This window comes from Aquarana catesbeiana, linkage group LG08 (assembly GCF_042186555.1).
Source record: "Aquarana catesbeiana isolate 2022-GZ linkage group LG08, ASM4218655v1, whole genome shotgun sequence".
Lineage (NCBI taxonomy): Eukaryota > Metazoa > Chordata > Amphibia > Anura > Ranidae > Aquarana > Aquarana catesbeiana.
Window position 1 is genome coordinate 66,702,351 of NC_133331.1, and position 22,307 is coordinate 66,724,657.

The 22,307-nt window shown below is 43.2% G+C and overlaps 1 protein-coding gene across 1 annotated transcript in view; it reads right to left on the reverse strand.

Moving 5' to 3' along the window:
* The window catches only part of SORCS3 (sortilin related VPS10 domain containing receptor 3), a 988,335-nt gene that overhangs the window by 158,605 nt on the left and 807,423 nt on the right, over window positions 1-22,307 (reverse strand). Inside the window, exons 16-17 of the mRNA XM_073595927.1 lie at window positions 13,891-14,021; window positions 1,189-1,302 (exon numbers count right to left, since the gene is read on the reverse strand). Coding sequence (XP_073452028.1) covers window positions 1,189-1,302; window positions 13,891-14,021 — 245 coding nt within the window. The remainder of the gene's footprint in view (window positions 1-1,188; window positions 1,303-13,890; window positions 14,022-22,307) is intronic.

The following is a 22,307-nucleotide window of genomic DNA, read 5'->3' on the forward strand; positions in this document are numbered from 1 at the left end:
CCCTGCTTTAAACTTATCCACAACTTTATCCCTGACCTGTCTGGTGTGTTCCTTGTCCTTCATGATGCTGTTTGTCCACTAAGGTTCTCTAACAAACCTCTGAGGGTTTCACAGAACAGCTGTATTTATACTGAGATTAAATTACACACAGTTGGACTCTATTTACTATTTAGGTGACTTCTGAAGGCAATTGGTATATAGATAGATTTGAGTTAGGAGTATAAGGGTAAAGAGGGCTGAATACAAATGCACGCCACACTTTCCCAATATTTATTTGTAAAAACTTTTGAAAACCATTTATCATTTTCCTTACACTTCACAATTATGTGCCACTGGTCTATTATATAAAATCCCAATAAAATACATCCCTGTGCTGAATTTCAGGGTCTGCACACCTGCTGTGCCCATTGTGAGGTGCTCCCACCATCCCTGCATTGAATTTCTGGGTCTGCACACCCTCTATGCATATTATGAAGGGCTCCCATCATCCCTGCATTGAGTTCTTGGGTCTGCACACTTGCTATGACCATTATGAGGGTCTCTCACCATCCCTGCTAGCTTTTTTATTTTATATTAGGAAGAATGTAAAAGGAGAAGATGCTACCAAGACACCAAGGTAGGTGGTGGCACCCAAAACTCCCAGTTGGAAAGGAACAGAGTTGAAAATTATAGCAGGGAGATCTTGTTGTTGAGACATAACAAAGTCAGGGGCTGATCCAGCTCACCAAGCTCAACCAGTAACTAAGATATCATATTCCAGTGGAGTAAACATTTAAGGATATTAAAGACAATCTATTCTGACTAAGATATCTACTTCTCTCGCCAGCAGTGATATACCCACTGTATAAGAAGTATACAAGTTAAGTGCTCTCCACCCTGCAACTTGTCATTTTAATTTGGTTCAAAAACAGAAAAAATCCCTCTGGGGGAAATCTAGATTGTTTGTTTTCTTATTATTTGTCATTTCACTTTGGTTCTCACTAAAAAAAAAAAATTTCTCTGAAGAAATGCAGCATAGAACTGCCAAAAATGAGTTTATTTTGGTTTGATTGTCAGGGTCTCGATGGGTCACCTAGAAGGTTGCAGAAGGTCAGTTTGTATTTTTCTCTCTTGAGGTTTCCTAACTCACGTAAAGAATATTATAATGACCGATATGATTGGCGTTTCCTGCCAAGACTATGGCCTTACCCGCTGCTCTTCAGAAAGCTCTGACCCTGGCTGCAGTCTTTGGAAATGGAAGTTGGGTTAAACCAAAACGCTGGCGTGCACTGGTTTTTCCCTTGCCTCTCGTAGCCGTAGTCACTGAAAGACAAAAATAAGCAAGAAATTCATGTTTTTTTAAAAAATATGAAACATTTCACAGCTGTCAAGTGTCTGATACCTCATTTAAAAATGTGCACCAGAGGCCTGTGATGTCATCACATTCTCTCTTTCCCGACTGCCATGTTCTCTCCTCCTCCACCACAGCCAGATTCTCCCCCTCCCCTGCCACATTAACATTTCCCTCTCTACGCCACATTCACATTTGCCACCCTATTCATCACAGTCCCCTCCCCCCTCTCCTCCACCAAATCCCCATTCTCCTCCTTCCCTCTATTTTTCCCCTTCGTCATCACGTTCACCTTTGTCACACATCAGAGCAACATTCTTCCCTTTCCATTCTAACCTTTACATTTACCCCTTTCCCCAATCATAACCACCCCCCCCCCCTTCACCACATCCACATTTTGTCCCCTACCCCACCACATTCACATTCTCCCCCATTTCCACCATATCCACCCCCCCCACTACACCACATCCTCATTCTACCTCCCTCACTACTACATCCAGATAACCCCCCTCCCCACCACATTCACATCCCTCTTCCTCTCAGCCACATTCTCCGTTTTCTCAACTATATCCACTCCACCACCACCTCCTGCACAAATTCTCTCTCCACATAGCCATCACTTCATAGCCACATCCACATTCTCCTCCCTCCCCACCACATCCACATTCTATCCTCTTCCACCACATCCACATTTTCCCCTTCCCCACCACATCCACATTTTCCCGTTCCCCACCACATCCACATTTTCTCCGTCCCCACCACATACACATTCTCCTCTCTTCCAGATTCACATCCCTCCTTCTTCTCTTCCCCACCATACCCACATTCTCCTACCCCCCCCACCCCCACCACCACATCCACATTCTATCCTCCTCCTCCACCACATCCACATTTTCCCCATCCCCACCACATCCACATTCTCCTCTCTTCCCACTAGATTCACATCCCCCTTTCTTCTCTTCCCTGCCATATCCACATTCACCCCGCCCCCACCAACACCCCCACATACATAATTCCCCCCCTCCCCACTATGTCTATATTCTCCCCTCCCAGATCACATCCTTTTTCTCTCACCACATTACTATCTCTCCACCACATCATCCACCCTATCCCACCCCTATCCCCACCATATCCACATTCTCCCCTACCCAACCACATCCACATTATCCTTCCTCCCCATCACACCCACATTTTCCTCCATTCCTACCACATGCACCCCCCCCCCCATCATATTTACAGTCCCCCATCCCCTACCACATCCACATTCTTCTCCATCCCTACCACATCCACACCTCCCCCATCACATTCACAGTCTCCCCTCCCCTTCCACATCCACGTTTTCATTCCTTCCCTACCACATCCACATTCTCCTTCCTCCCCACCACATCCACATTCTCCTCCATCCCTGTAGCATCCTTCTTCATCCCTACTTCCACATCCTTCCTCTCCCCACCACATCCACACTCTTCCTCCCTCCCCACCACATTCACATCCATCCTTCCCTCAGGCACATTCTTCTCTTCTATGCCATACCCACATTCTCATGTTTCCCCACCACCACCCCATTCCACATTCTCCTTCCTCGCCACTATAGCAATATTCTCCCCTCCCCAATCGCATAATTTTTTGCCCCTTCCCCCACTACATTCACATTTTACCCCTCCTCCCCACCACATCCAAATCCCTTTTCCCCCTTCCTACCACATCCACATTCTTCTCTACCACTTCCACATTCCCTCCTGCCAACCATAAAAAAAAGAAAAATACATTCTCCCCTTCTACACCACATCTACATTCCCTCCTTCCCACCACATCCACATTCTCCTCCCTCCCCATTACATCCACATCCTTCTACTCTTCCCACCACATCCACATTCTCCTCTCAGCACCACATCCACATTTTCTGCTCTCTCTTGGGATAGTTAAAGGAAGCCCTAAAACCCCTTTAGGAGTCATGTAAAGCACATTGCACCCTTCAAACCACCAAAAAACCCTTAACCACTTAAATACCAGGCCTTTTTCTGGCACCTTTTTTAAAATTAGAATCCCCAAACATTTTTTATATATATATAATATATATATATACACAGACACACATATATTTAGCAGAGGCCCTAGTGAATAAACTTGTGGGCTTTATTTGTAGTATAGCGATCTTTAAATCACAAATTAAAAAAAAAATCAACTTTAATGAATATTAATGCACACAAACACAATATAATACATTTTTTTTTGTAAAATATAAATGATGGTGTTACGCTGAGTAAATAGATACCTAACATGTCATTCTTTAAAATTGCGCACACTCATGGAATGGCGACAAACGCCATATACAACGCTTTAAAAGCCTTTACAGTTTATCAGTTTAGATTAACAGAGAAGTCTGGTGCTAGAATTATTGCTCTTGCTCTGACGTTCATGGCAATACCCCACATGTGTGGTGCTGTTTAGATATTAGTGCAGGACTAGCGCAAGCGTTTGACTTGGAGGAGGTGGAGATGGAGGTGTTTAAAAAAAAAAATGTATTTAGTTTTATTTATTTTACACTGTTTCTTTAAATGCTTTTTTTTATATCACGTTAAGTATCCCTTATAACAGCAATAGGCAGTGACAGGTACTCTTTATGGAGAGATCTGGAGAGACCCCAGACCTCTCCTCTGCTCTAAAAGCATCTGATCACAGCAAGATCGGTGTGTTCAGCTGCTTTGCTCATTTAAAAATGGTGCTGCTTACATTCGGGAAACAGGAAGTGACGTCACTTCCTGTTTCCTGTACCACCAAGATCATCGGGGACCTTCTGGTCCTCCACGATCTCTGCAGTAAGCCGACGGGATCGCCAGTTTTCATTCCAGGCTTACCGCCAGAATAGGAGCTCAGCTCCCGGAGAGGCACCTGGGGGGGTGAAACCCTTCCCGCCACCTGTAAAAGTAATGCAGGGGCTATAAAGCAGCTGCAAGCATCATCCCAGTACAACCACTTAAAGCCAAATGATAGTGATGCACTGAAATTTCAGCCACTAAAAATGTAATTATCGCCTGAAAATAGGTTTTCAGCCTTGTGCCAAAATAAAAAAGGTGCCGATAATGGCTGCCAAAAACGCACATGTTTTTGCTGTGTTTATGATGTGTTTTTCATAGGTCTCATAGGTTCATACTGTATGTGACTCAAAAAATGCATCAAAAACGCAACAAAGGTACGTATTTTCAATGCATTTCAATGGGGAAGTGCATTTTTGGTGCGTTTTTTTTTTAACTGACCAAATATGCACCAAAAATGCAGTAAGCATGATTTTTAACACTGCTTCAGAAGGTGCTGATAATGGACAAAAATACATTCATATTAATTTTAATTAATAATAATTAAAAAGTAGAATAGAATACTGTACAATAATTTATAAAAATATATATATATTCTTAAAAACCGTCAATTTCGGCCAAGTGTATCCTGAATTTTTGCTATTGGTTTCGGCACAGGAGTCTTCATTTCGGAGCACCTCTACCAAATAATGTACATGTACATGATTTGGGGTTAAGTGGTTAAGTTCACCTTCCTGATTGACTCCAATGCATTTCACCAAGATGGCGCAAGTTCAACAAAATCCACGAATTGTGGAATTGATATTTTTGGGATATCAATACTCTCAATTTCCGCTTTCCATTCTTCAATTCTGTCCTCACCTCAATCAATTCTGTACAAAACTAAAAACAAAATCTGTTGACTAGAGATAGAATTTAGTCTTTGGACTTACGTCTACTTTAAAATAAAAGGCATTGGAGCGAGATTCCAGAAGTGTTTTCGGTTAAATATACATTTAAAAAGCATTAATGTACATGAGATCATCCTTAAGGGGGAGATAGAAATGGTGTTTTTAATTTTGCAAAATATTAATGCGAGTCTTTGTACAGTTAGCGAACATTTTCTTAATTACTGCCTCGCCCATAGGCACGTTTTATGACGAGAGGCTAAGCAAGCATTGAGTGTAATTTTAATAAATGTAAGAAAAAGAGATGAATTCAAGTATCTCACACTCGTCTTTGGCCTGTCGTAGCTTCAAAATCCTCCCTATAATACTTGACTATAAAGATGATATTTTGCTTTCCATGATTTATCCCCTTTATTGACATGCTAAATGTCATTTTTTTTTTTTCCTTTCTGTTTTTATTGCATACCTTATTTTAGATCCAGTGACACCATCACTGGGTCCCTTTGCTTCTATCTTCAAATGCAGGCAGATCAAGACTGGTGGGAGGGGTTGGCAGGGTGCTGTACTCAAAACGTCACACCATTCTGCCTCAGTATTCTTCTCTAGAGTCCTCAGAAACCCCAACCATGTGGATAAGTAAGGCCTTAATAAAGACACCCAAATCTTTGAAAAGTTCTTTATTAACCACCTCCCATCCACTGTATAGGTAAATGATGGCTGCAGGGTGGTTCCATTGTTCTGGGATGACGTTATATGATGTCGCCCCCGCTCTCACTGCTCTTGCGCGCCCCCAGGACATGACGCATTACCGATCGCGGTAAAGAGCCGATGACGCGACTCTTTACCCATATGATCAGCTGTGTCCAGTCACATGTAAACAAGGAAATGCTGGTTATCAGCTTTCCTCTGCTCACCCTGACATTGTGTGAGGTGAGGAGAGCCGATCAGCTGCATTTCCCCACTGGGGAGACCTGTACAGATAATCAGTGCAGCCCCAACAGTGCCCATCAGTGATGCCAGTCAGTGCCCATCAGTTTCACCAATCAGTGGCCATTAGTGATGCCAATCAGTGGCCATCAGTGATGCCAATCAGTGCCGCCTATCTGTTCCACCGATCAGTGCCCATAAGTGCCACCTATTAGTGCGCAACAGTGCTGCCTATCAGTGCCGCCTATCAGTGCCCATCAGTGCCACCTCATCAGTGCCTATCAGTGCATCTTATCACTGCCCATCAGTGCAGCCTCATCAGCTCACATCAGTGAAGGAGAAAAATTACTTATTTACAAAATTTTCTACCAGAAACTTTTTTTTTCAAAATGTTCAGGCTTTTTTTTGCTTTTTTAGCAAAAAATAAAAAGCCCATTGGCGATTACATACCACCAAAATAAAGCACTATAAAAATGTCATATGAGTACAGAGTTGCATGACCGTGCAATTATCATTGAAAGTGCGGCAGCGATGAAAGCTGAAAACTGGCCTGGGCAGGAAGTAGGTAAAAGTGCCCAGTATTGAAGTGGTTCAAAAAATAAAATTCCCAAAGTTTTTTTTTTATAAAACTATTCTCAATCACGATGCCCACCGCCTGCCAAGTTTAAAATGAGCAATGCACGTGACAAATACAGCCTTACTCGCCAAACGGCAGCTCCCGGAGCTATGATCAGCTTTATCAAGGAATAGGTGGCAGATAGTAATGACAACATTGTTCAGATATGACCAGACACCATATTTGAGCAGGGATGTCACTGCTATAATCACCCTTTTGATTAGGTGGAAACCAGGATTCCCAGCTATTGTATCAGGACTGAGGCTGATCTGAGGTCCCAGAGTGGAACTTCATTCAAAAGGGGAAGTCCCACCTGTTTGCACCCCCCCCCCTGGTTTTGCCAGGTACCAGCTCCCACTTTCGGTCAGATCGCAATCTGTGCAGAAAGTCCGCCCTCCCTGCAGCCTTCTGGGACACAACGCAGGTCCCAGAAAACTGCGGGAGCACTCACAAAGCAAAGCGCGGCTCTCGTATGCACAGTAGAAAATCAGCAGTGAAGCTGGAAGGCTTCCCATTGTCGGTTTCCCTTACCTAAGGTGTTGACGCCTGCACCCAAACCCAATTGAAGGATCAGCTCAGGTGAGGACATCGCTGGATCCCTGGACAGATACAGTGCCTTGAAAAAGTATTCATACCCCTTGACATTTTCCACATTTTGTCATGTTGCAACCAATAACATATATGTATGTTATTGGGATTTTATGTAATAGACCAACACAAAGTGGCAGATAATTGTGAAGTGGAAGGAAAATGATTAATGGTTTTCCAAATTTTTTACAAATAAATATGTGAAAAGTGTGGCGTGTATTTGTATTCAGCCCCCCTGAGTCAATACTTTGTAGAACCACCTTTCACTGCAATTACAGCTGCAAGTCTTTTTGGGGATGTCTCTACCAGTTTGTACATCTAGAGAGTGACATTTTTGCCCATTTTTCTTTGCAAAATAGCTCAAGCTCTGTCAGATTGGATGGAGAGCGTCTGTGAAAAGCAATTTTCAAGTCTTGCCACAGATTCTCAATTGGATTTAGGTTTGGACTTTGACTGGGCCATTCTAACACATGAATATGGATATATGTGAGTCACCGGCGCAAAAAATTGAATAATAAATACTTATATTGTGGTTAAACCTGTAAACCTTAATATATATATATGTGTATATTCAGTTGTTTGAATAATAAGGATGAAAGAAAGATTGTGTACCATTGCATAAATTATATGTTTTAAGCATATCTATATATCATTTTTTGTAATGTTTTTTGCACATGTATGATTCTTAAGAGAGTGGTGCATTTAAATTAGGGTAGCGCAGTCAACACAAATTTATATTTAACACATGAATATGCTTTGATCTAAAGCATTCCATTGTAGCTCTGGCTGTATGTTTAGAGTCGTTGTCCTGCTGGAAGATGAACCTCCGCTCCAGTCTTAAGATTTTTGCAGACTCTAACAGGTTTTCTTCTAAGATTGCCCTGTATTTGGCTCCATCCATCTTCCCATCAACTCTGACCAGCTTCCCTGTCCCTGCTGAAGAAAAGCATCCCCACAACATGATGCTGCCACCACCATGTTTCACAGTGGGAATGGCATGTTCAGGGTGATGTGCAGTGTTCGTTTTCTGCCACACCTTGGGGGTTATTTACGAAAGGCAAATCCACTTTGCACTACAAGTGCACTTTCAGTGCACTTGTAGTGCAAAGTGGATTTGCCTTTCGTAAATAACCCCCATAGCGTTTTGCTTTTAGGTGAAAAAATTCAATTTTGGTCTCATTTGACCAGAGCACCTTCTTCCACATGTTTGCTGTGTCCCCCACATGGCTTCTCACAAACTGCAAATGGGACTTCTTATGGCTTTCTTTTAACAATGGCTTTCTTCTTGCCACTCTTCCATAAAGGCCAGAATTGTGGAGTACACGACTAATAGTTGTCCTGTGGACAGATTCTCCCACCTGAGCTGTGGATCTCTGCAGCTCCTCCAGAGTTACTATGGGCCTCTTGGCTGCTTCTCTGATTAATGCTTTCCTTGCTTGGCCTGTCAGTTTAGGTGGATGGCCAAGTCTTGGTAGGTTTGCGCCATACGCTTTCCATTTTCAGATGATGGATTGAACAGTGCTCCGTTCTAAGCTTGGGATATTTTTTTATAACCTAACCCTGCTTTAAACATCTCCACAACTTTATCCCTGACTTATCTGGTGTGTTCCTTGGCCTTCATGATGCTGTTTGTTCACTAAGGTTCGCTAACAAACCTCTGAGGGCTTCACAGAACAGCTGTGTTTATACTGAGATTAAATTACACACAGGTGGACTCCATTTACTAATTAGGTGACTCCTGAAGGCAATTGGTTCCACTAGATTTTAGTTAGCGGTATCAGAGTAAAGGGGGCTGAATACAAATGCACTTTACACTTTTCACATATTTATTTGTAGAAAAAATTTGAAAACCATTTATCATTTTCCTTCCACTTTACAATTATGTGCCACTTTTGTTGATCTAGCACATAAAATCTCAATAAAATATATTTATTTTTTTTGGTTGTAACATGAAAAATTTAGGAAAATTTCAAGGGGTGTGAATACTTTTTTAAGGCACCGTAAGTGCCCTTATACTGTATTAAAAGTCAACAGCTACAGTATTTATAGCTGCTGACCTTTAATTTTTTGGGAGGAGACTGGAGCTGCTCTTTAAGTGCATGCACTGGGCCTGATTTGAACGTTTGAAATGCATGCATCGGGGCTGATCCTAGGTCTGAAATGTATGTGCTGGGCTGGTCTGAAGTGCATATATTGGAGCTAATCTAATGCTTGAAGAGCATGCATTGGGGTTGATCTGAGGTCTAAATTGCATGGATTGGGAATAATCTTATGTATAAAGTGCATGTACCGGAGCTGACATGAGGTTAAAAGTTCAGACAATGGGGTTGATCTGAGGTCTGAAGTTCATGCATTGGAGCTGGCCTGAGGTCTGAAGTTGGGGCTAATCTGTGGTATAAACTGCATGCATTAGGGTTTATCCAAGGTATGAAGTACATGCATTGAGACTTATTTTAGGTCTAAAATGCATGCATTGGAACTGATCTGAGGTCTAAAGTGTATGCTTTGGGGCTGACCTGAGGTCCAGCACACATGCACTGAAGCTGATCTGAAGTCTTACATGCATGCATTGAGATTGAACTGAGATCTGAAGGGAATGCATTGGTGATGATTTGTGGTCTAAAGTGCATGCATTGGAGCTGATCTAAGGTCTGAAGTGCATGCATTGGGGCTGATCTGGGGTCTGAAGTGCATGCATTGGGGCTGATCTGAGGTCTGAAGTGCATGCATTGGGGCTGATCTGGGGTCTGAAGTGCATGCCATTGGGGCTGATCTGAGGTCTGAAGTGCATGCATTGGGGCTGATCTGAGGTCTGAAGTGCATGCATTGGGGCTGATCTGGGGTCTGAAGTGCATGCATTGGGGCTGATCTGAGGTCTGAAGTGCATGCATTGGGGCTGATCTGGGGTCTGAAGTCCATGCATTGGGGCTGATCTGAGGTCTGAAGTGCATGCATTGAGACTGATCTGAGATCTGAAGCGAATGCATGGGTGATGATTTGTGGTCTAAAGTGCATGCCATTGGGGCTGATCTGAGGTCTGAAGTTCATGCCGTTGGGGCTGTTCTAAGATCTAAAGTGCATGCATTGGAGCTAATTATGTCACGTATGACGAAACGATCGTCAGGACGCTACACTCACATGCTTTGCGCATGTGCGATCGCACACTGGTGTGATCTTATCTGACCGGAATTCCAATTTTTTATTTGACTGTTCAAGTGACCAGTTTGTGGGTCATTTCGTTTTTCTGCAGCAGTGCATCTCCCCTCAATAAAGCACTTTTTGCAGCATTTTTGCACTATTGGAGTTTTCCCTTTTTTTCTTTTCTATTCACTTGCACTTTTGACCGTGGATTGGAGTGGAGTATTGCCCAGTATCATCTGGAGGCGAGAGCTCAGCACATTGGATGATCGTTCCAGGCCTCTGGAGGTGAGAGCTCAGCATACTGGATGATCGTTCCAGGCTTCAATCGTGTCTCCAAACGGATCACAGTTCCAAAAAGCCTTATATGACCCCCCTGAACAAGAGTGGTCACTGGCTTTCTGGTAAGCCTCCTGTTTTACCTGTGGTGGTGGTCTCATGTTGTCAAGTGTTCTTATTTCACTATTTATGAATGATTCACCTTACAATGCACCAAGATTCTTTATGAACTGATGTCACTTATTTAAATATATCATCATATGAATATTTTGTGCATTATTGATATACTGGACTTTTTTTCAATTAATTATTGTTATTGATTTGTACGGTTCACTATTTTGGATTTTTGCACTAGTGCACTTTAATATGTCAGCTATATTAATTATCACTTTTTATTATCATTAGTTTATTTCAATAGCGCTGCACTTTTTTTGTTATGTATTTGCTTTTTGCCTACTATCTGGGTTATAGTGCATAGCTGCTGTATGTTATTGTGGTTCGTTTTTAGCGCAGATATTTCTTTTATTTTTTATCATGCATTGGGGCTGATCTGAGATCTGAAGTGCATGCATTCGGGCTGATCATGTTTTGTGTGCACACCAATTAATCAATTTTTACACTCATAGTTGTACGGTTAAGGACAAGTTAAACTCTTTAATCATGCAAATATTTTATTTAACAAATTTAACTTGCAATTAGCCGTACGGCTATAATGGCATAAACTGAAGACATGAAGCGATAAATGCTATAATGGGATATGTTTCCCTGGAATGCCGGTTGTCTTATGCTCGTGAATATGATACTTAATGTGGAAAAGGTTGCTGACCCCTGCTTTATATGATGGTTCCCAGTTTCTATAAGTGTTCTCTTGGCAACACTAATAAATACATTCATATGTACAAGGTGTACAAGGACCATTTACATATTTAGATACAGTACTGTTGAGCAAGGACATCGCCACATATTTACTGTATTCCCTCTAAAGAATAAGGCTACTATGAAGCCTTTTATTGTTGCTTACTATCTTGGCAATTGAAATAAACTAGGAGGTCATAGAAAATGCCCAATATATTGCTGCACAATGGCTTACCCTTCCATACCAATGATTGTAGTTCAGTCCCCATTTAAAGAAATTCTGTTAGTCCAATAAAAAATCCAAATGGAGCTTCCCTTTAACAGTAGATAGATTATACCCAACTCTCCGGGGTGCCGTGTCTTCTACCTTACCTCCATTCCAGCACTGTAGCCTCAGCGTTTTCCACACCACGAAACATTGTGGTTTCATCCTCCAACCCTTACATAACTACAGGACATGGGTATCCGACATGGGGGAACACAGGCATCCCCATTGCAATGTTTCATATATTGCTTTTTTCATTATTGGCCTTGGCAGCGCTTGAAGTGGACGTTTTATCCAGACTCTTATTTTGACTTTAAAAGAAACTTGTCTCCAACTTAAAAAAATTTCTGACCCTGCCCCTCCTTGTATGTCACAGCATCTCCTCTTCTGGGAGTGTTTAATTACTGCCTGTGCTGGCCCAGCTTTTTCACCCCTCACCTCCCTAGATCGTTGTTTCTCAACTCCAGTCCTCAAGGCGCCCCAACAAGTCATGTTTTCAGGCTTACCATTATTTTGCACAGGTGATTTGATCAGTTTCACTGCCTTAGTAATTACCACAGCCGTTTCATCTGAGGGAAATCCTGAAAACATGACCTGTGGGGGCGCCTTGAGGACTGGAGTTTATAAACTCTGCCCTAGATAATCTTTTTTTTTTTTGTAGCAAGGGCAGTAATGAAGAGGAATACTATAGGGCAGTGATGGTGAACCTTGGCCCCTCAGATGTTTTGGAACTACATTTCCCATGATGCTCAACCACACTGCAGAGTGCATGAGCATCATGAAGAATGTAGTTCCAAAACATCTGGGGTTTGCCATCACTGCTATAGGGTGTCACATAGCAGCTCTATGTTTATTGATACATTTGATGCATTCCAGTGCATTTTTTTGTTGGATTTTGCCATGTTCCAGATGTGTTCAATACAGAAAAAAATTAAGCATGTTCTACTTTTGTTGACTGCACTGGAACATACTGGATTGGCTTGAACTAGTGCCATTGGAATACAAGGAAAACACTGTGCATGCATTTTTATGCAGATTAAAACCGCACTGGACTGCAGTTGGTGTGAACCAGCCCTATAGGAAGATTAATGTTGAAATGTATAGTCTGATGGGAGGTCTATTTAACATCTTCCTATTGGGCACATACATGCAACCTCTCCGTGGGTGGGCTTTAACGATGAGAGGCCGCATATATGCAGCCCTAGGTAAATACATTACTGTGCTGAGTGCGTGCTCTCTGCGCATACCCGTCATTTTGAACCGGTAGGCGGTGGCAGGAAGAAGTTAAGGTTGTTTACATGAAAACACTGTTGAATGTTTATCCTTTAGGATATGGTTGGGTATTGGCAAACTAAGGGTAGGGTTAGTTTTGGGATAATTGTATCACTCTGTATAGAAATGTCTGTAGCCTTTAAAGATGGACTTTGCCCCAGCCAAACTAGCCTAGCAAGAACAAGGCAAGTTATAGGGTAGGTACTGGTAACATACACTATACTGTCAAAAGTATTGGGACATATGAGTGTGAACAGGTGGGGGGGGGGGGCAGCTGAGTGTGTACTGATGTGAGGGGGGCTGCTGAGTGTGTACTGATGTGAGGGGGGCTGAGTGTCTACAGGTGTGTGGGTGGGCTGAGTGCATACAGGCATGATCAGTGAAGGGAGTGGGGGGTGCCAGATATAGGATCTGCCAAATGTTCTAGGTACGTCCCTAGGGATGGCCCCTTCCCGTTCAAACATGACTGTGCACCAGTGCACAAAGCAAGGTCCATAAATGAGAAATGGATGAGTGAGTTTGGGGTGGAGGAACTTGACTGGCCTGCACAGAGTCCTGACCTCAACCTGATAGAACAACTTTGGGATGAATTAGAGCGGAGACTGTGAGCCAGGCCTTCTCATCCAACATCAATGCCTGACCCCACAAATGCACTTCTGGAAGAATGGTCAAACATTCCATAGACACACTTCTAAAACTTGTGGACAGCTTTCCCAGAGAGTTGAAGCTGTTATAGCTGCAAAAGGTGGGCCAACTCAATATTGAACCCTACAGACTAAAACTGGGATGTCATTAAAGTTCATGTGCGTGTAAAGGCAGGTGTCCCAATACCTTTGGCAATATAGTATATATCATAGAGGAGTCAAGTTAGTTCTTGGTAACAAAGAAGCCATATATGAACAGTACACACAACTTACCACTCGAAATCCCAATGGGAACACAAACATGGCTCTGTGATGGTCCGCAGATAATCTTTCCCCAGCATACACCTGGATCCAGGTCTTCTTTTACGATAGGTCTTTCTCTCTCCCATCACACAGAAGTCCCTCTATAAAACACAATATGAAAATATTACTCATTGTAACATAGAAGAGTTATGCCTCGTACACACGGTCGGATTTTCCGGCGGAAAATGTTCGATGGGAGCTTTTTGTCAGAAATTCCGACCGTGTGTAGACTCCATCAGACATTTTCCATTGGAATTTCCGATGCACAAAATTTAAGATCTGTTTTTGTTTGACTCAAGCATGTTTTTTATTTTTATTTATTTATTTTTTTTAATTAATAGATTTTATTGAAAGAGATTGCATTACAAGATATGATAATGTTGATAAGGCATTTTCATATTTCGCTAGGCATATACAAAGTTGACTATGCGTTGTTTACATGGGTGGATTGTAAAACAGGAGTGATAATAAACATCATAAAAGAAGAGCTTCTGAGCAGCAGATAACTGGATGGATCCTCTTTGGAGGGTTCCTAAGCTACAAGGTGGAAAACGAGAGGGGGAAAGGGAGGGGAGGGGGCGTACACCAATTACACTTTAGAATGACACTAGGACTGTGACTATAGTCATGAGCTGAGTGCTCTCGATTGGGATGCCGGTGAGGAAGGAGAATGATAGAGATGGATGACGTTGAGGTCTGTGAGTCCTACTGGCAGAGAGTCAATTGCTGGAGGTGTCCTCTTTCCGAAGCAGTGTTGGGAGAGCCTCATAGTATGAGAAGGACTTTTAAAAGTTATCGAGTTCCTCTTGAGATAGTGTCGATTTCATAAAAGCCTGCCATCTGGACTAGAGACGTTTGCTAGAGGCTTTGTGTTTGAGGTCGGTGTTGCGTTTGTCCTTGTGTAATAACTGTAGGAGCTCCCATTTGAGCTGTGAGATCTTTGGATAGTAGGGGGAAGTCCAATTCTTTAAAATTAATCTTTGGGCGACCAGGAGACAGATCAGGATCAAGTCTTTGTGTAGGCGGTTAGCGTTGGAGGACCACATTTAGGCGTTGTTTGTCCCAATACCCAAAAATGAGGAGCAGGGGGTCTTTTGGTAGTTTCAGCAGGGTGATCCTGTATATGAAGGATATGACTTGATCGCAGAAGGTGGAGATGTACATACAGATGTGCATGACCAGAAACGGTGGGTCAAGTAAGGTCTTGCTTCATGGCATAGAGGGCAGGTGTCAGAGTTCTGGTTGTTTTTTTTCCGAAAGGAAAGATATATAGGCACGGTGAAGAATTTTCAGTTGGGTTTCTCTCCAAGATTTGTTGGGAATCAGTTGCAAGATTTTGTTGTAGCCTAGTAGGAGTTTCTCTACTATATGTGCATCAGGAAAGTCTCTGCCCCAATTCACTGCTGATGAGGATGCTATAGTAGGAGTGATCTTTTGAATGAGATGTTTGTAGATGTCAGAGATAGTAAAAGAGCCTTCTTGGAGCAGATGATCTGTAATAGTCACTCTGAATCTTTTGCCCTCCTCTCTGCATGAGTTGCAGATGAAGCTGACACATTGCCAAAAGTGGAAGGCATGTGACTGGGGAAGAGAGAATTTTTCAGCAATGACTGTGAAGGTATGGAGTAGCCTTGTTTCCAGGTCGCAAAGGGTAGAGAATCTTTGTTGCCAAATAGAGAAGGGTTTGTGTTCCATCCCCGGTGGGAAATTTGGGTTACCCTGGATTGGAAGGTGTCTGGACATAAAAGGGGAGAGCTTCAGGCATTTTCTTAGTTCTCTCCAGGCTATGGCAGTGTTCTGTAGGAGGAAATTGTGTTGCATGGTTGATGGTATAGATTTCCACTTGCAGTGAAGGAGGGCTGCTAAAAAGTAAGGGTGGGCCATCAGTGATTCAATGGAGTAGTTTGAATAGCGGGAGGATTGTTATAGCCAATCAAGGCCTATTCGGAGAAGACGTGGTAAGTTGTAGGCTCTGACATTGGGAAGACTAATACCCCCTTCATGTCTGGGAAGATATAATTTTGTAAGTGCAATGCGCGGTCGCCTATTCTGCCAGATAAATTTAGAGATAGCTTTGTTTAGTAGCTGAATATCCTTGTGTTTTAGGAGTAGTGGGATCGTTTAAAGTGGATATAATACGCATGCAAAGCTGACCATTTTTACTAAGTGGCATCTTCCCAGGAGTGAGAGAGGCAGATCCATCCAGTTTTCCAGTTCTAGAGATTTTTTTTGACCAGAGGGGGAAAATTTAGGTGGTATATAGAAGATGGCAGTTTCCCCATTTTGATGCCTAGGTAAGCTATGTGTGATTTGGCTACTGTGAAAGGCGAATGGGAGGCCCAAGGAGGTATTGAAAAGGAGCCTATGGGGAGGATTTCACTTTTATTGTAGTTTATGCAAAGAACCGAACATAGTTTAAATTCATCAAATGTTGTTTTGATAGTGGACATGTCAGAGGAGGGGTTCACTGAGAAGATGAGAACATCATCGACGAAGAGGGAGGTACGTAGTTCATGCTCGCCAATGTTAAAGGGGCCTTTTGGGTTAAATATATAGAGAGGGGTTCTAACGCAATATTAAAGAGCAGCGGGGAGAGGGGCAGCCTTGTCTGGTGCCCTTGTGGAGGTGGAATTCATCGGAGAGAAGGTCGGCCACTACCAGTCTGGCCATGGGAGAGTGTACATATAGCGTTCACGAGATGGTTAAAGTGGCCAGTAAAACCCATTTTTGTGATGGCCATCGAAAGCCATTCAAAGCTAACATTATCGAAAGCTTTCTCCGTGTCCAGAGTGATGATGGCAAAGTTCCCCCCCCCCGGGTTGCACTTGGCACGTTCTAGGACTATCATTACTTTTCGGTTATTTAACATTGTTGTTCTCCCTTTTACGAAACCTGAATTAGCAGGGTGTATCAGAGAGGGGGTGATGGTGGCAAGTCTGGTGGCAACAATTTTTGAAAGGATCTTAATGTCTAGGTTTAGAAGTTATATGGGCCTATAGGAATCCGGTTTAAGGTGGTCTTTTCCTTTTTTTTTTTTTTAAGTAATTTGACGATGGCTTGGTTCCCCATAGGTAGGAAGGGGACACCTGACCATATGCCCCTATAGACATTGAGGGGGGTGGGCTCTGTTATTTTTTGTAGGGTTTTGTAGCATTCCCCTGTAAACCCATCGGGGCAAGGGCTTTAGAGGAAGCTAGATTTACGAATGGTTGTAGATATTTCGGATAAGGAAATGGGTGCATTTAAGGTCTCGAGTTGGGAAGGAGTAACCGTTGGTAGAGATATTTTATCGAAGTTTGTGCAGCTTTTTTGTCTATAGGGTCAGTGGCATACAGTGATGTATAATATTGTAGCGTGACTTTATTGATCTCTTGTTGCGAGGCTTTAATGGTGCCTGAGGTGTCTCGTAGAGAGGTGATATGTATGGGGCGGTAAGGGCCTTTGCAAAGCCTTGCCAGGTTTTTGCCTGCTTTGTTGCCAAATTTGTGGAGAGTGGTGTCCATATGAGCCCTTTTTGTCAGTTTGAGCGTGTCTGCCCAGGTGTCAAAGGCTCTTTTTGCTTCCTGCAATTCTGTTCTGTTTTCAGGAGAGTCTAGGGCAGATAGAGAATGTTGTGCCAGACAGAGTCGGAAGCTAGCTGTCTTGTAATTTGCTAGGGTGTGTTTTTTGTAGGAGGCGGCATATGAAATGATCCGACCTCGGATGAAGGCCTTGCCAGCTTCCCAAAATAGGTTTGGGTTGTCAGCCTGGGATGAGTTGGCTGAAGAAAAGTCTTTCCATGCCCTCTCCATGTATGATTGGAAGTCAGAGTTGTTGTGGAGATAAGATAGGAAGTGCCAAATTCTGGGGTTAGGGTGGAGGTTGGGGTTGTCAAGAGTTACTGAAACTGGGGCGTGATCTGATATGGCTATGTCACTGATACATGCTTCAGAGATCATGGGGACAAGACTGTCAGTACAAAAAAGGTAGTCAATTCTTGTGAAGACGTTATGGGGAGTAGAGTAGAAAGTGAATTCCCTGTCCGCTGGGTGGAAGAGTCGCCAAATGTCATGGAAGTGGAGAGAGTCCATTGTAGAGGCGAAGTATGTTAAGTTGGAAGTTTTGGGAGGTTCGCGAGGGCGTTTGGGTGTGGATCTGTCATCTGTCAGGTGTAGTGTAGAGTTGAAATCACCACCAACTATATGAGGGATGTGCAGGGTTTTTAGTAACTTAGTGGAGGTATCGCCAAAGAATTGTTTTCCGTGGCTACTGGGAGCATATATATTGGATATCATGAGATCTCTGTTCCCTAATTGGATATGTGCAGTGAGGAAATGACCCTGACTGTCGGGTTCTACAGACACGACTTCACACGGGAGGCTTTTCTGAATCAGGATGAGAACCCTGGCTTTGCGCCCAACAGCATCAGATCCCAGGACAGTGCCTACCCAAAGTTTTTTCATGCGATGAAAGTCGAGGGACGATAGGTGGGACTCCTGAAGTAGGGCAATGTCGGTTTTTAGTCTCTTAAGATGGCAAAGTATTTTAAGCCTCTTGATGGCGGACCTAAGCCCTTTCATGTTCCAAGAGGTGATTCTCATGGGGGGAAAATTTTTAGAGGGGTGTGGGTTGGTATTACATTAGTGTAGGATTTTGACCTGATGAAAGGAACTGTAACGTAGTGCAGAATGATGCAGTTATCTCAACTGCTACCTGAGTGTCTGGTGTGTGACGGGTGGTGTAGGGTTGAGGTGTGTAAAGTGGGTGGAGACTTATGCCCCGTACACATGGTCGGACTTTGTTCGGACATTCCGACAACAAAATCCATGGATTTTTTCCTACGGATGTTGGCTCAAACTTGTCTTGCATACACACGGTCACACAAAGTTGTCGAAAAATCCGATCGTTCTAAACGCGGTGACGTAAAACACGTACGTCGGGACTATAAACGGGGCAGTAGCCAATAGCTTTCATCTCTTTATTTATTCTGAGCATGCGTGGCACTTTGTGCGTTGGATTTTTGTACACACGATCGGAATTTCCGACAACGGATTTTGTTGTCGGAAAATTTTATATCCTGCTCTCAAACTTTGTGTGTCGGAAAAGCCGATGGAAAATGTGTGATGGAGCCTACACACAGTTGGAATTTCCAACAACAAGGTCCTATCACACATTTTCCATCGGAAAATCCGACCGTGTGCATGGGGCATTAGAGGGGAAAAGCACTAAAAAAAAGTAATACAAACCATTGAGAGAACTTTGCTTTTTTCCACATTCACTCATAGTATTAACCCAAATGATGTAGCTGAGGCTTGCCCATATTGTCAGTGTTATCTATTGCAGCAAGCTCAGGTTTGTTTTTGAGGGAGGGAGGTAGCTGTATGCAGAGGACATGTCGGAGAAAAGGAGATTGAGTAAGATTAAAGATAAAACAAAGGCCTGCTCGTGTGTCAGAGGTGTTAACAGAGGAAAACAATAGTGTAGGTGGAAGCCACCCTGAGATAACCAACAAAGGAACTTACAGGTACCCGTTTGGTGTCGGAGTGGGTTTTTGCAGCTCCAGATTTAGCGAGGAGTAAAACGGTGGTCAGATCCAGAGTACTTGAGATGCTTTGGAGAGTCTTTCCGTGGGCTTCTTTGGCCCAGAGGACGAGTATTTGGGGCAACCCTGGATGAGGAGTTGGAGTGTGACTCTGCGTGTAGTGTACGCAAGACGACTTCTGCTTCTGAAGGATCCTGGAAAGGGGAGCAGGTTCCCGTTGAGAGCTTTAAGGTGGAGGATTGCAGGAAAGGCCAAGGTGAATTTCACATGTCGCTGGTGGAGTTCTGTGAAGACGTGTTGAAAAGCTTTCCTTTTTTTGGAAACTTCAATGGAGTAGTCCACAAAAATCAGAACCTTGATTCCTTGATCTATCTGAAGGGATCTGGACTGCCTGAACTTTTGCAGAATAACTTTGTCTGAGTAGTTTAAGTATTTAGCGATGATCGGGCGAGGATATTTGCGTTCAGTGGCAAATGCTCCCATGCGGTGGGCCCGTTCTACTGTGCAGGGGGCAGGAAGGCCTAATGCTTCTGGGATGCGCCGGGCGCAGAATTCAGTGAGGGCTGGCGCTTGCAGAGATTCTGGGATGCACACAAAGTGCAGATTACTCCTTCTCGACCTATTTTCCAAACTGTCCAGCTTCTGGAGTACAAATTGATTGGTTTTGTCATGTGCCTGCTCTGTGGCTTGTGCCTAATAGAGCTCATTTTCTAAAGTAGAGAGGCGATGTTCAGCATCATTTAGCCTGGTTGCATGTTCCCCCAGTTCTTTTTTGATCTTCCTCATCCCTGCATTGACAGCCTTCTCCACGGAGGCAGCTATTGTGGGGGTTAAAAGCGCTGCCACTGCTTGGGCTATGCATCAGTACTGCTGTCTCCTTGGTGTGAGGAGGGGGAGACTGTGCAGCGGCTTATCGCCATTTATGGCGTGTCCGCTGTGTGTTCAGGCAGGGCTGAGACCAGGGCCTTGATTTGCGGCTGGGCCGTTTGTGATTGCGGGCCGTTTTTTTCAACAAAACGGTCCATGAATGCAAAGGAGGGGTCACCGGGAGGAGCTGCGGGCAGTGGTGTAGGTTCGGGCAGTGTTTTTAGGCCATTTTGTGGGTTGTGCTGCGGGGGCTGTTGTGAGGGACAGCTACCCCATGTGTCGCCAGAACCGGAAGTGCTTCATGCGTGTTCTAATCAAATTACTGTGACCTGGCTCACTACCTCTGCTCGAAGTCTGTTCCAAGCATTTACTACTCTTTCAGTAACATATTACTTTCTAAGGTTAGTTTTGAACTTTCATCCTGCTAGTTTGAGGTCATGTCCCTGTGTTCTTGCTCTTAGCCTCATATTGAAAATACTGTCCTCCTGAACGTTATTCACACCCTTATTTAAAGGTATCAGTCAATTCTCCATATTCCCTTATTTCCTCAAGCCTGTACTTATTATAGTGAATGTAAAGTCTTCTGTGTGTGTCCCCATAGCAAGCCTCTTGCTATAGGGGCACACATGCAGACTCGCTCCCAAGTCAGGCTGTATGTGTCCATAGGCACACACCTCACGGCACAGCCACACCCCCTGCTTCTTCCTCACAGAGTTTGAATGACAGCAGCAGAAGCCAATAGCTCCTACTGCTATCAGTAAAGCCTGTGAGACCAGGAAGAGGGGAGAGAAGACTTGAAGATGGGAACAGAGCAGGATCAATCAGGTAAGTATTAGGGAATGGGAGGGGTGGGGGTAACAGGCAGTGCAAAAGAATGCATTAAAGTAAGAAAAAACTTTAGTGCTTAGAGCCACGTTAAGTTCCCCTGATCTCTCCTGATATGTTTGGTCCCTCAGACCTTTCACCAATTTTGTTGCCTGTCTCTAGACTTGTTCTATCTTATCTATATCTTTTTGTAAGTGAGGTCTCCATACCTGGACACGGTAGTTCAAATGAGATCTACATACAGAGGGATCAGAACTTCCTTCCTCCTGCTGGTGATCCCTCTAGTGATAACTAAAGATCTTTATAAAGGAATTAGGACCTCCTTCCTCCTGCTGGTGATCTCTATTGTGATAACTATAGATTTACATAGAGGAATCAGGACCTCCTTTCTCCTTCTGGTGATCCCTCTAGTGATAATTAAAGGTCTATATAGAGGAATCAGGAACTCCTTTAACTGCTGGTGATCCTTCTAGTGATATAAAGATCTATATAGAGGAATCAGGACCTCCTTTAACTGCTGGTGATCTCTCTAGTGATATAACTATCTATAGAGAAGAATCAGGACCTCCTTCCTCCTGCTGATGACCCTCCTAGTGATAACTAAAGATCCAAATAGAGGAATCCAGAACCTCCTTTGACTGCCGGTGATCCCTCTAGTGATAACTAAATATCTATATAGAAGACTCAGGACCTCGTTGCTGCTGATGGTGACCCCTCTAGTGATTGTAAGTGTAAAAAGTGTAGCGCTATTAAACCATGTGAATTATTTTCTTAAAATATAACCTTTGAAGGTGATATTAAGTATATGTTTGTAGAGAAAAAACTCTATAATACAAATGTTGAAAAATATGTCAATGTGCAAAGAATATATCTACAATACTTAGAAGTCAAATATGAAAGTGCCACGTGTTATATATACAACAATATTTAGATTCCAGAAAAAACGTATAAATAAACTAAATAGAGACCCCTTTAGTGATGCATCCTAGAATTCTATTCTCTTTTCTCACTGTCTGGTCACACTGTTTGCTCGTTTGCAATCATCTCAAATAAGTACCCCCAAATCTTTTTTCTCTGTAGTGCTGGCCAACACTGTACCCCCAATATTATACTCTGATCAAGGGATTATTTTTCCCTAGGTGCATTATTTTACATTTAGAAACACTAAACTGCA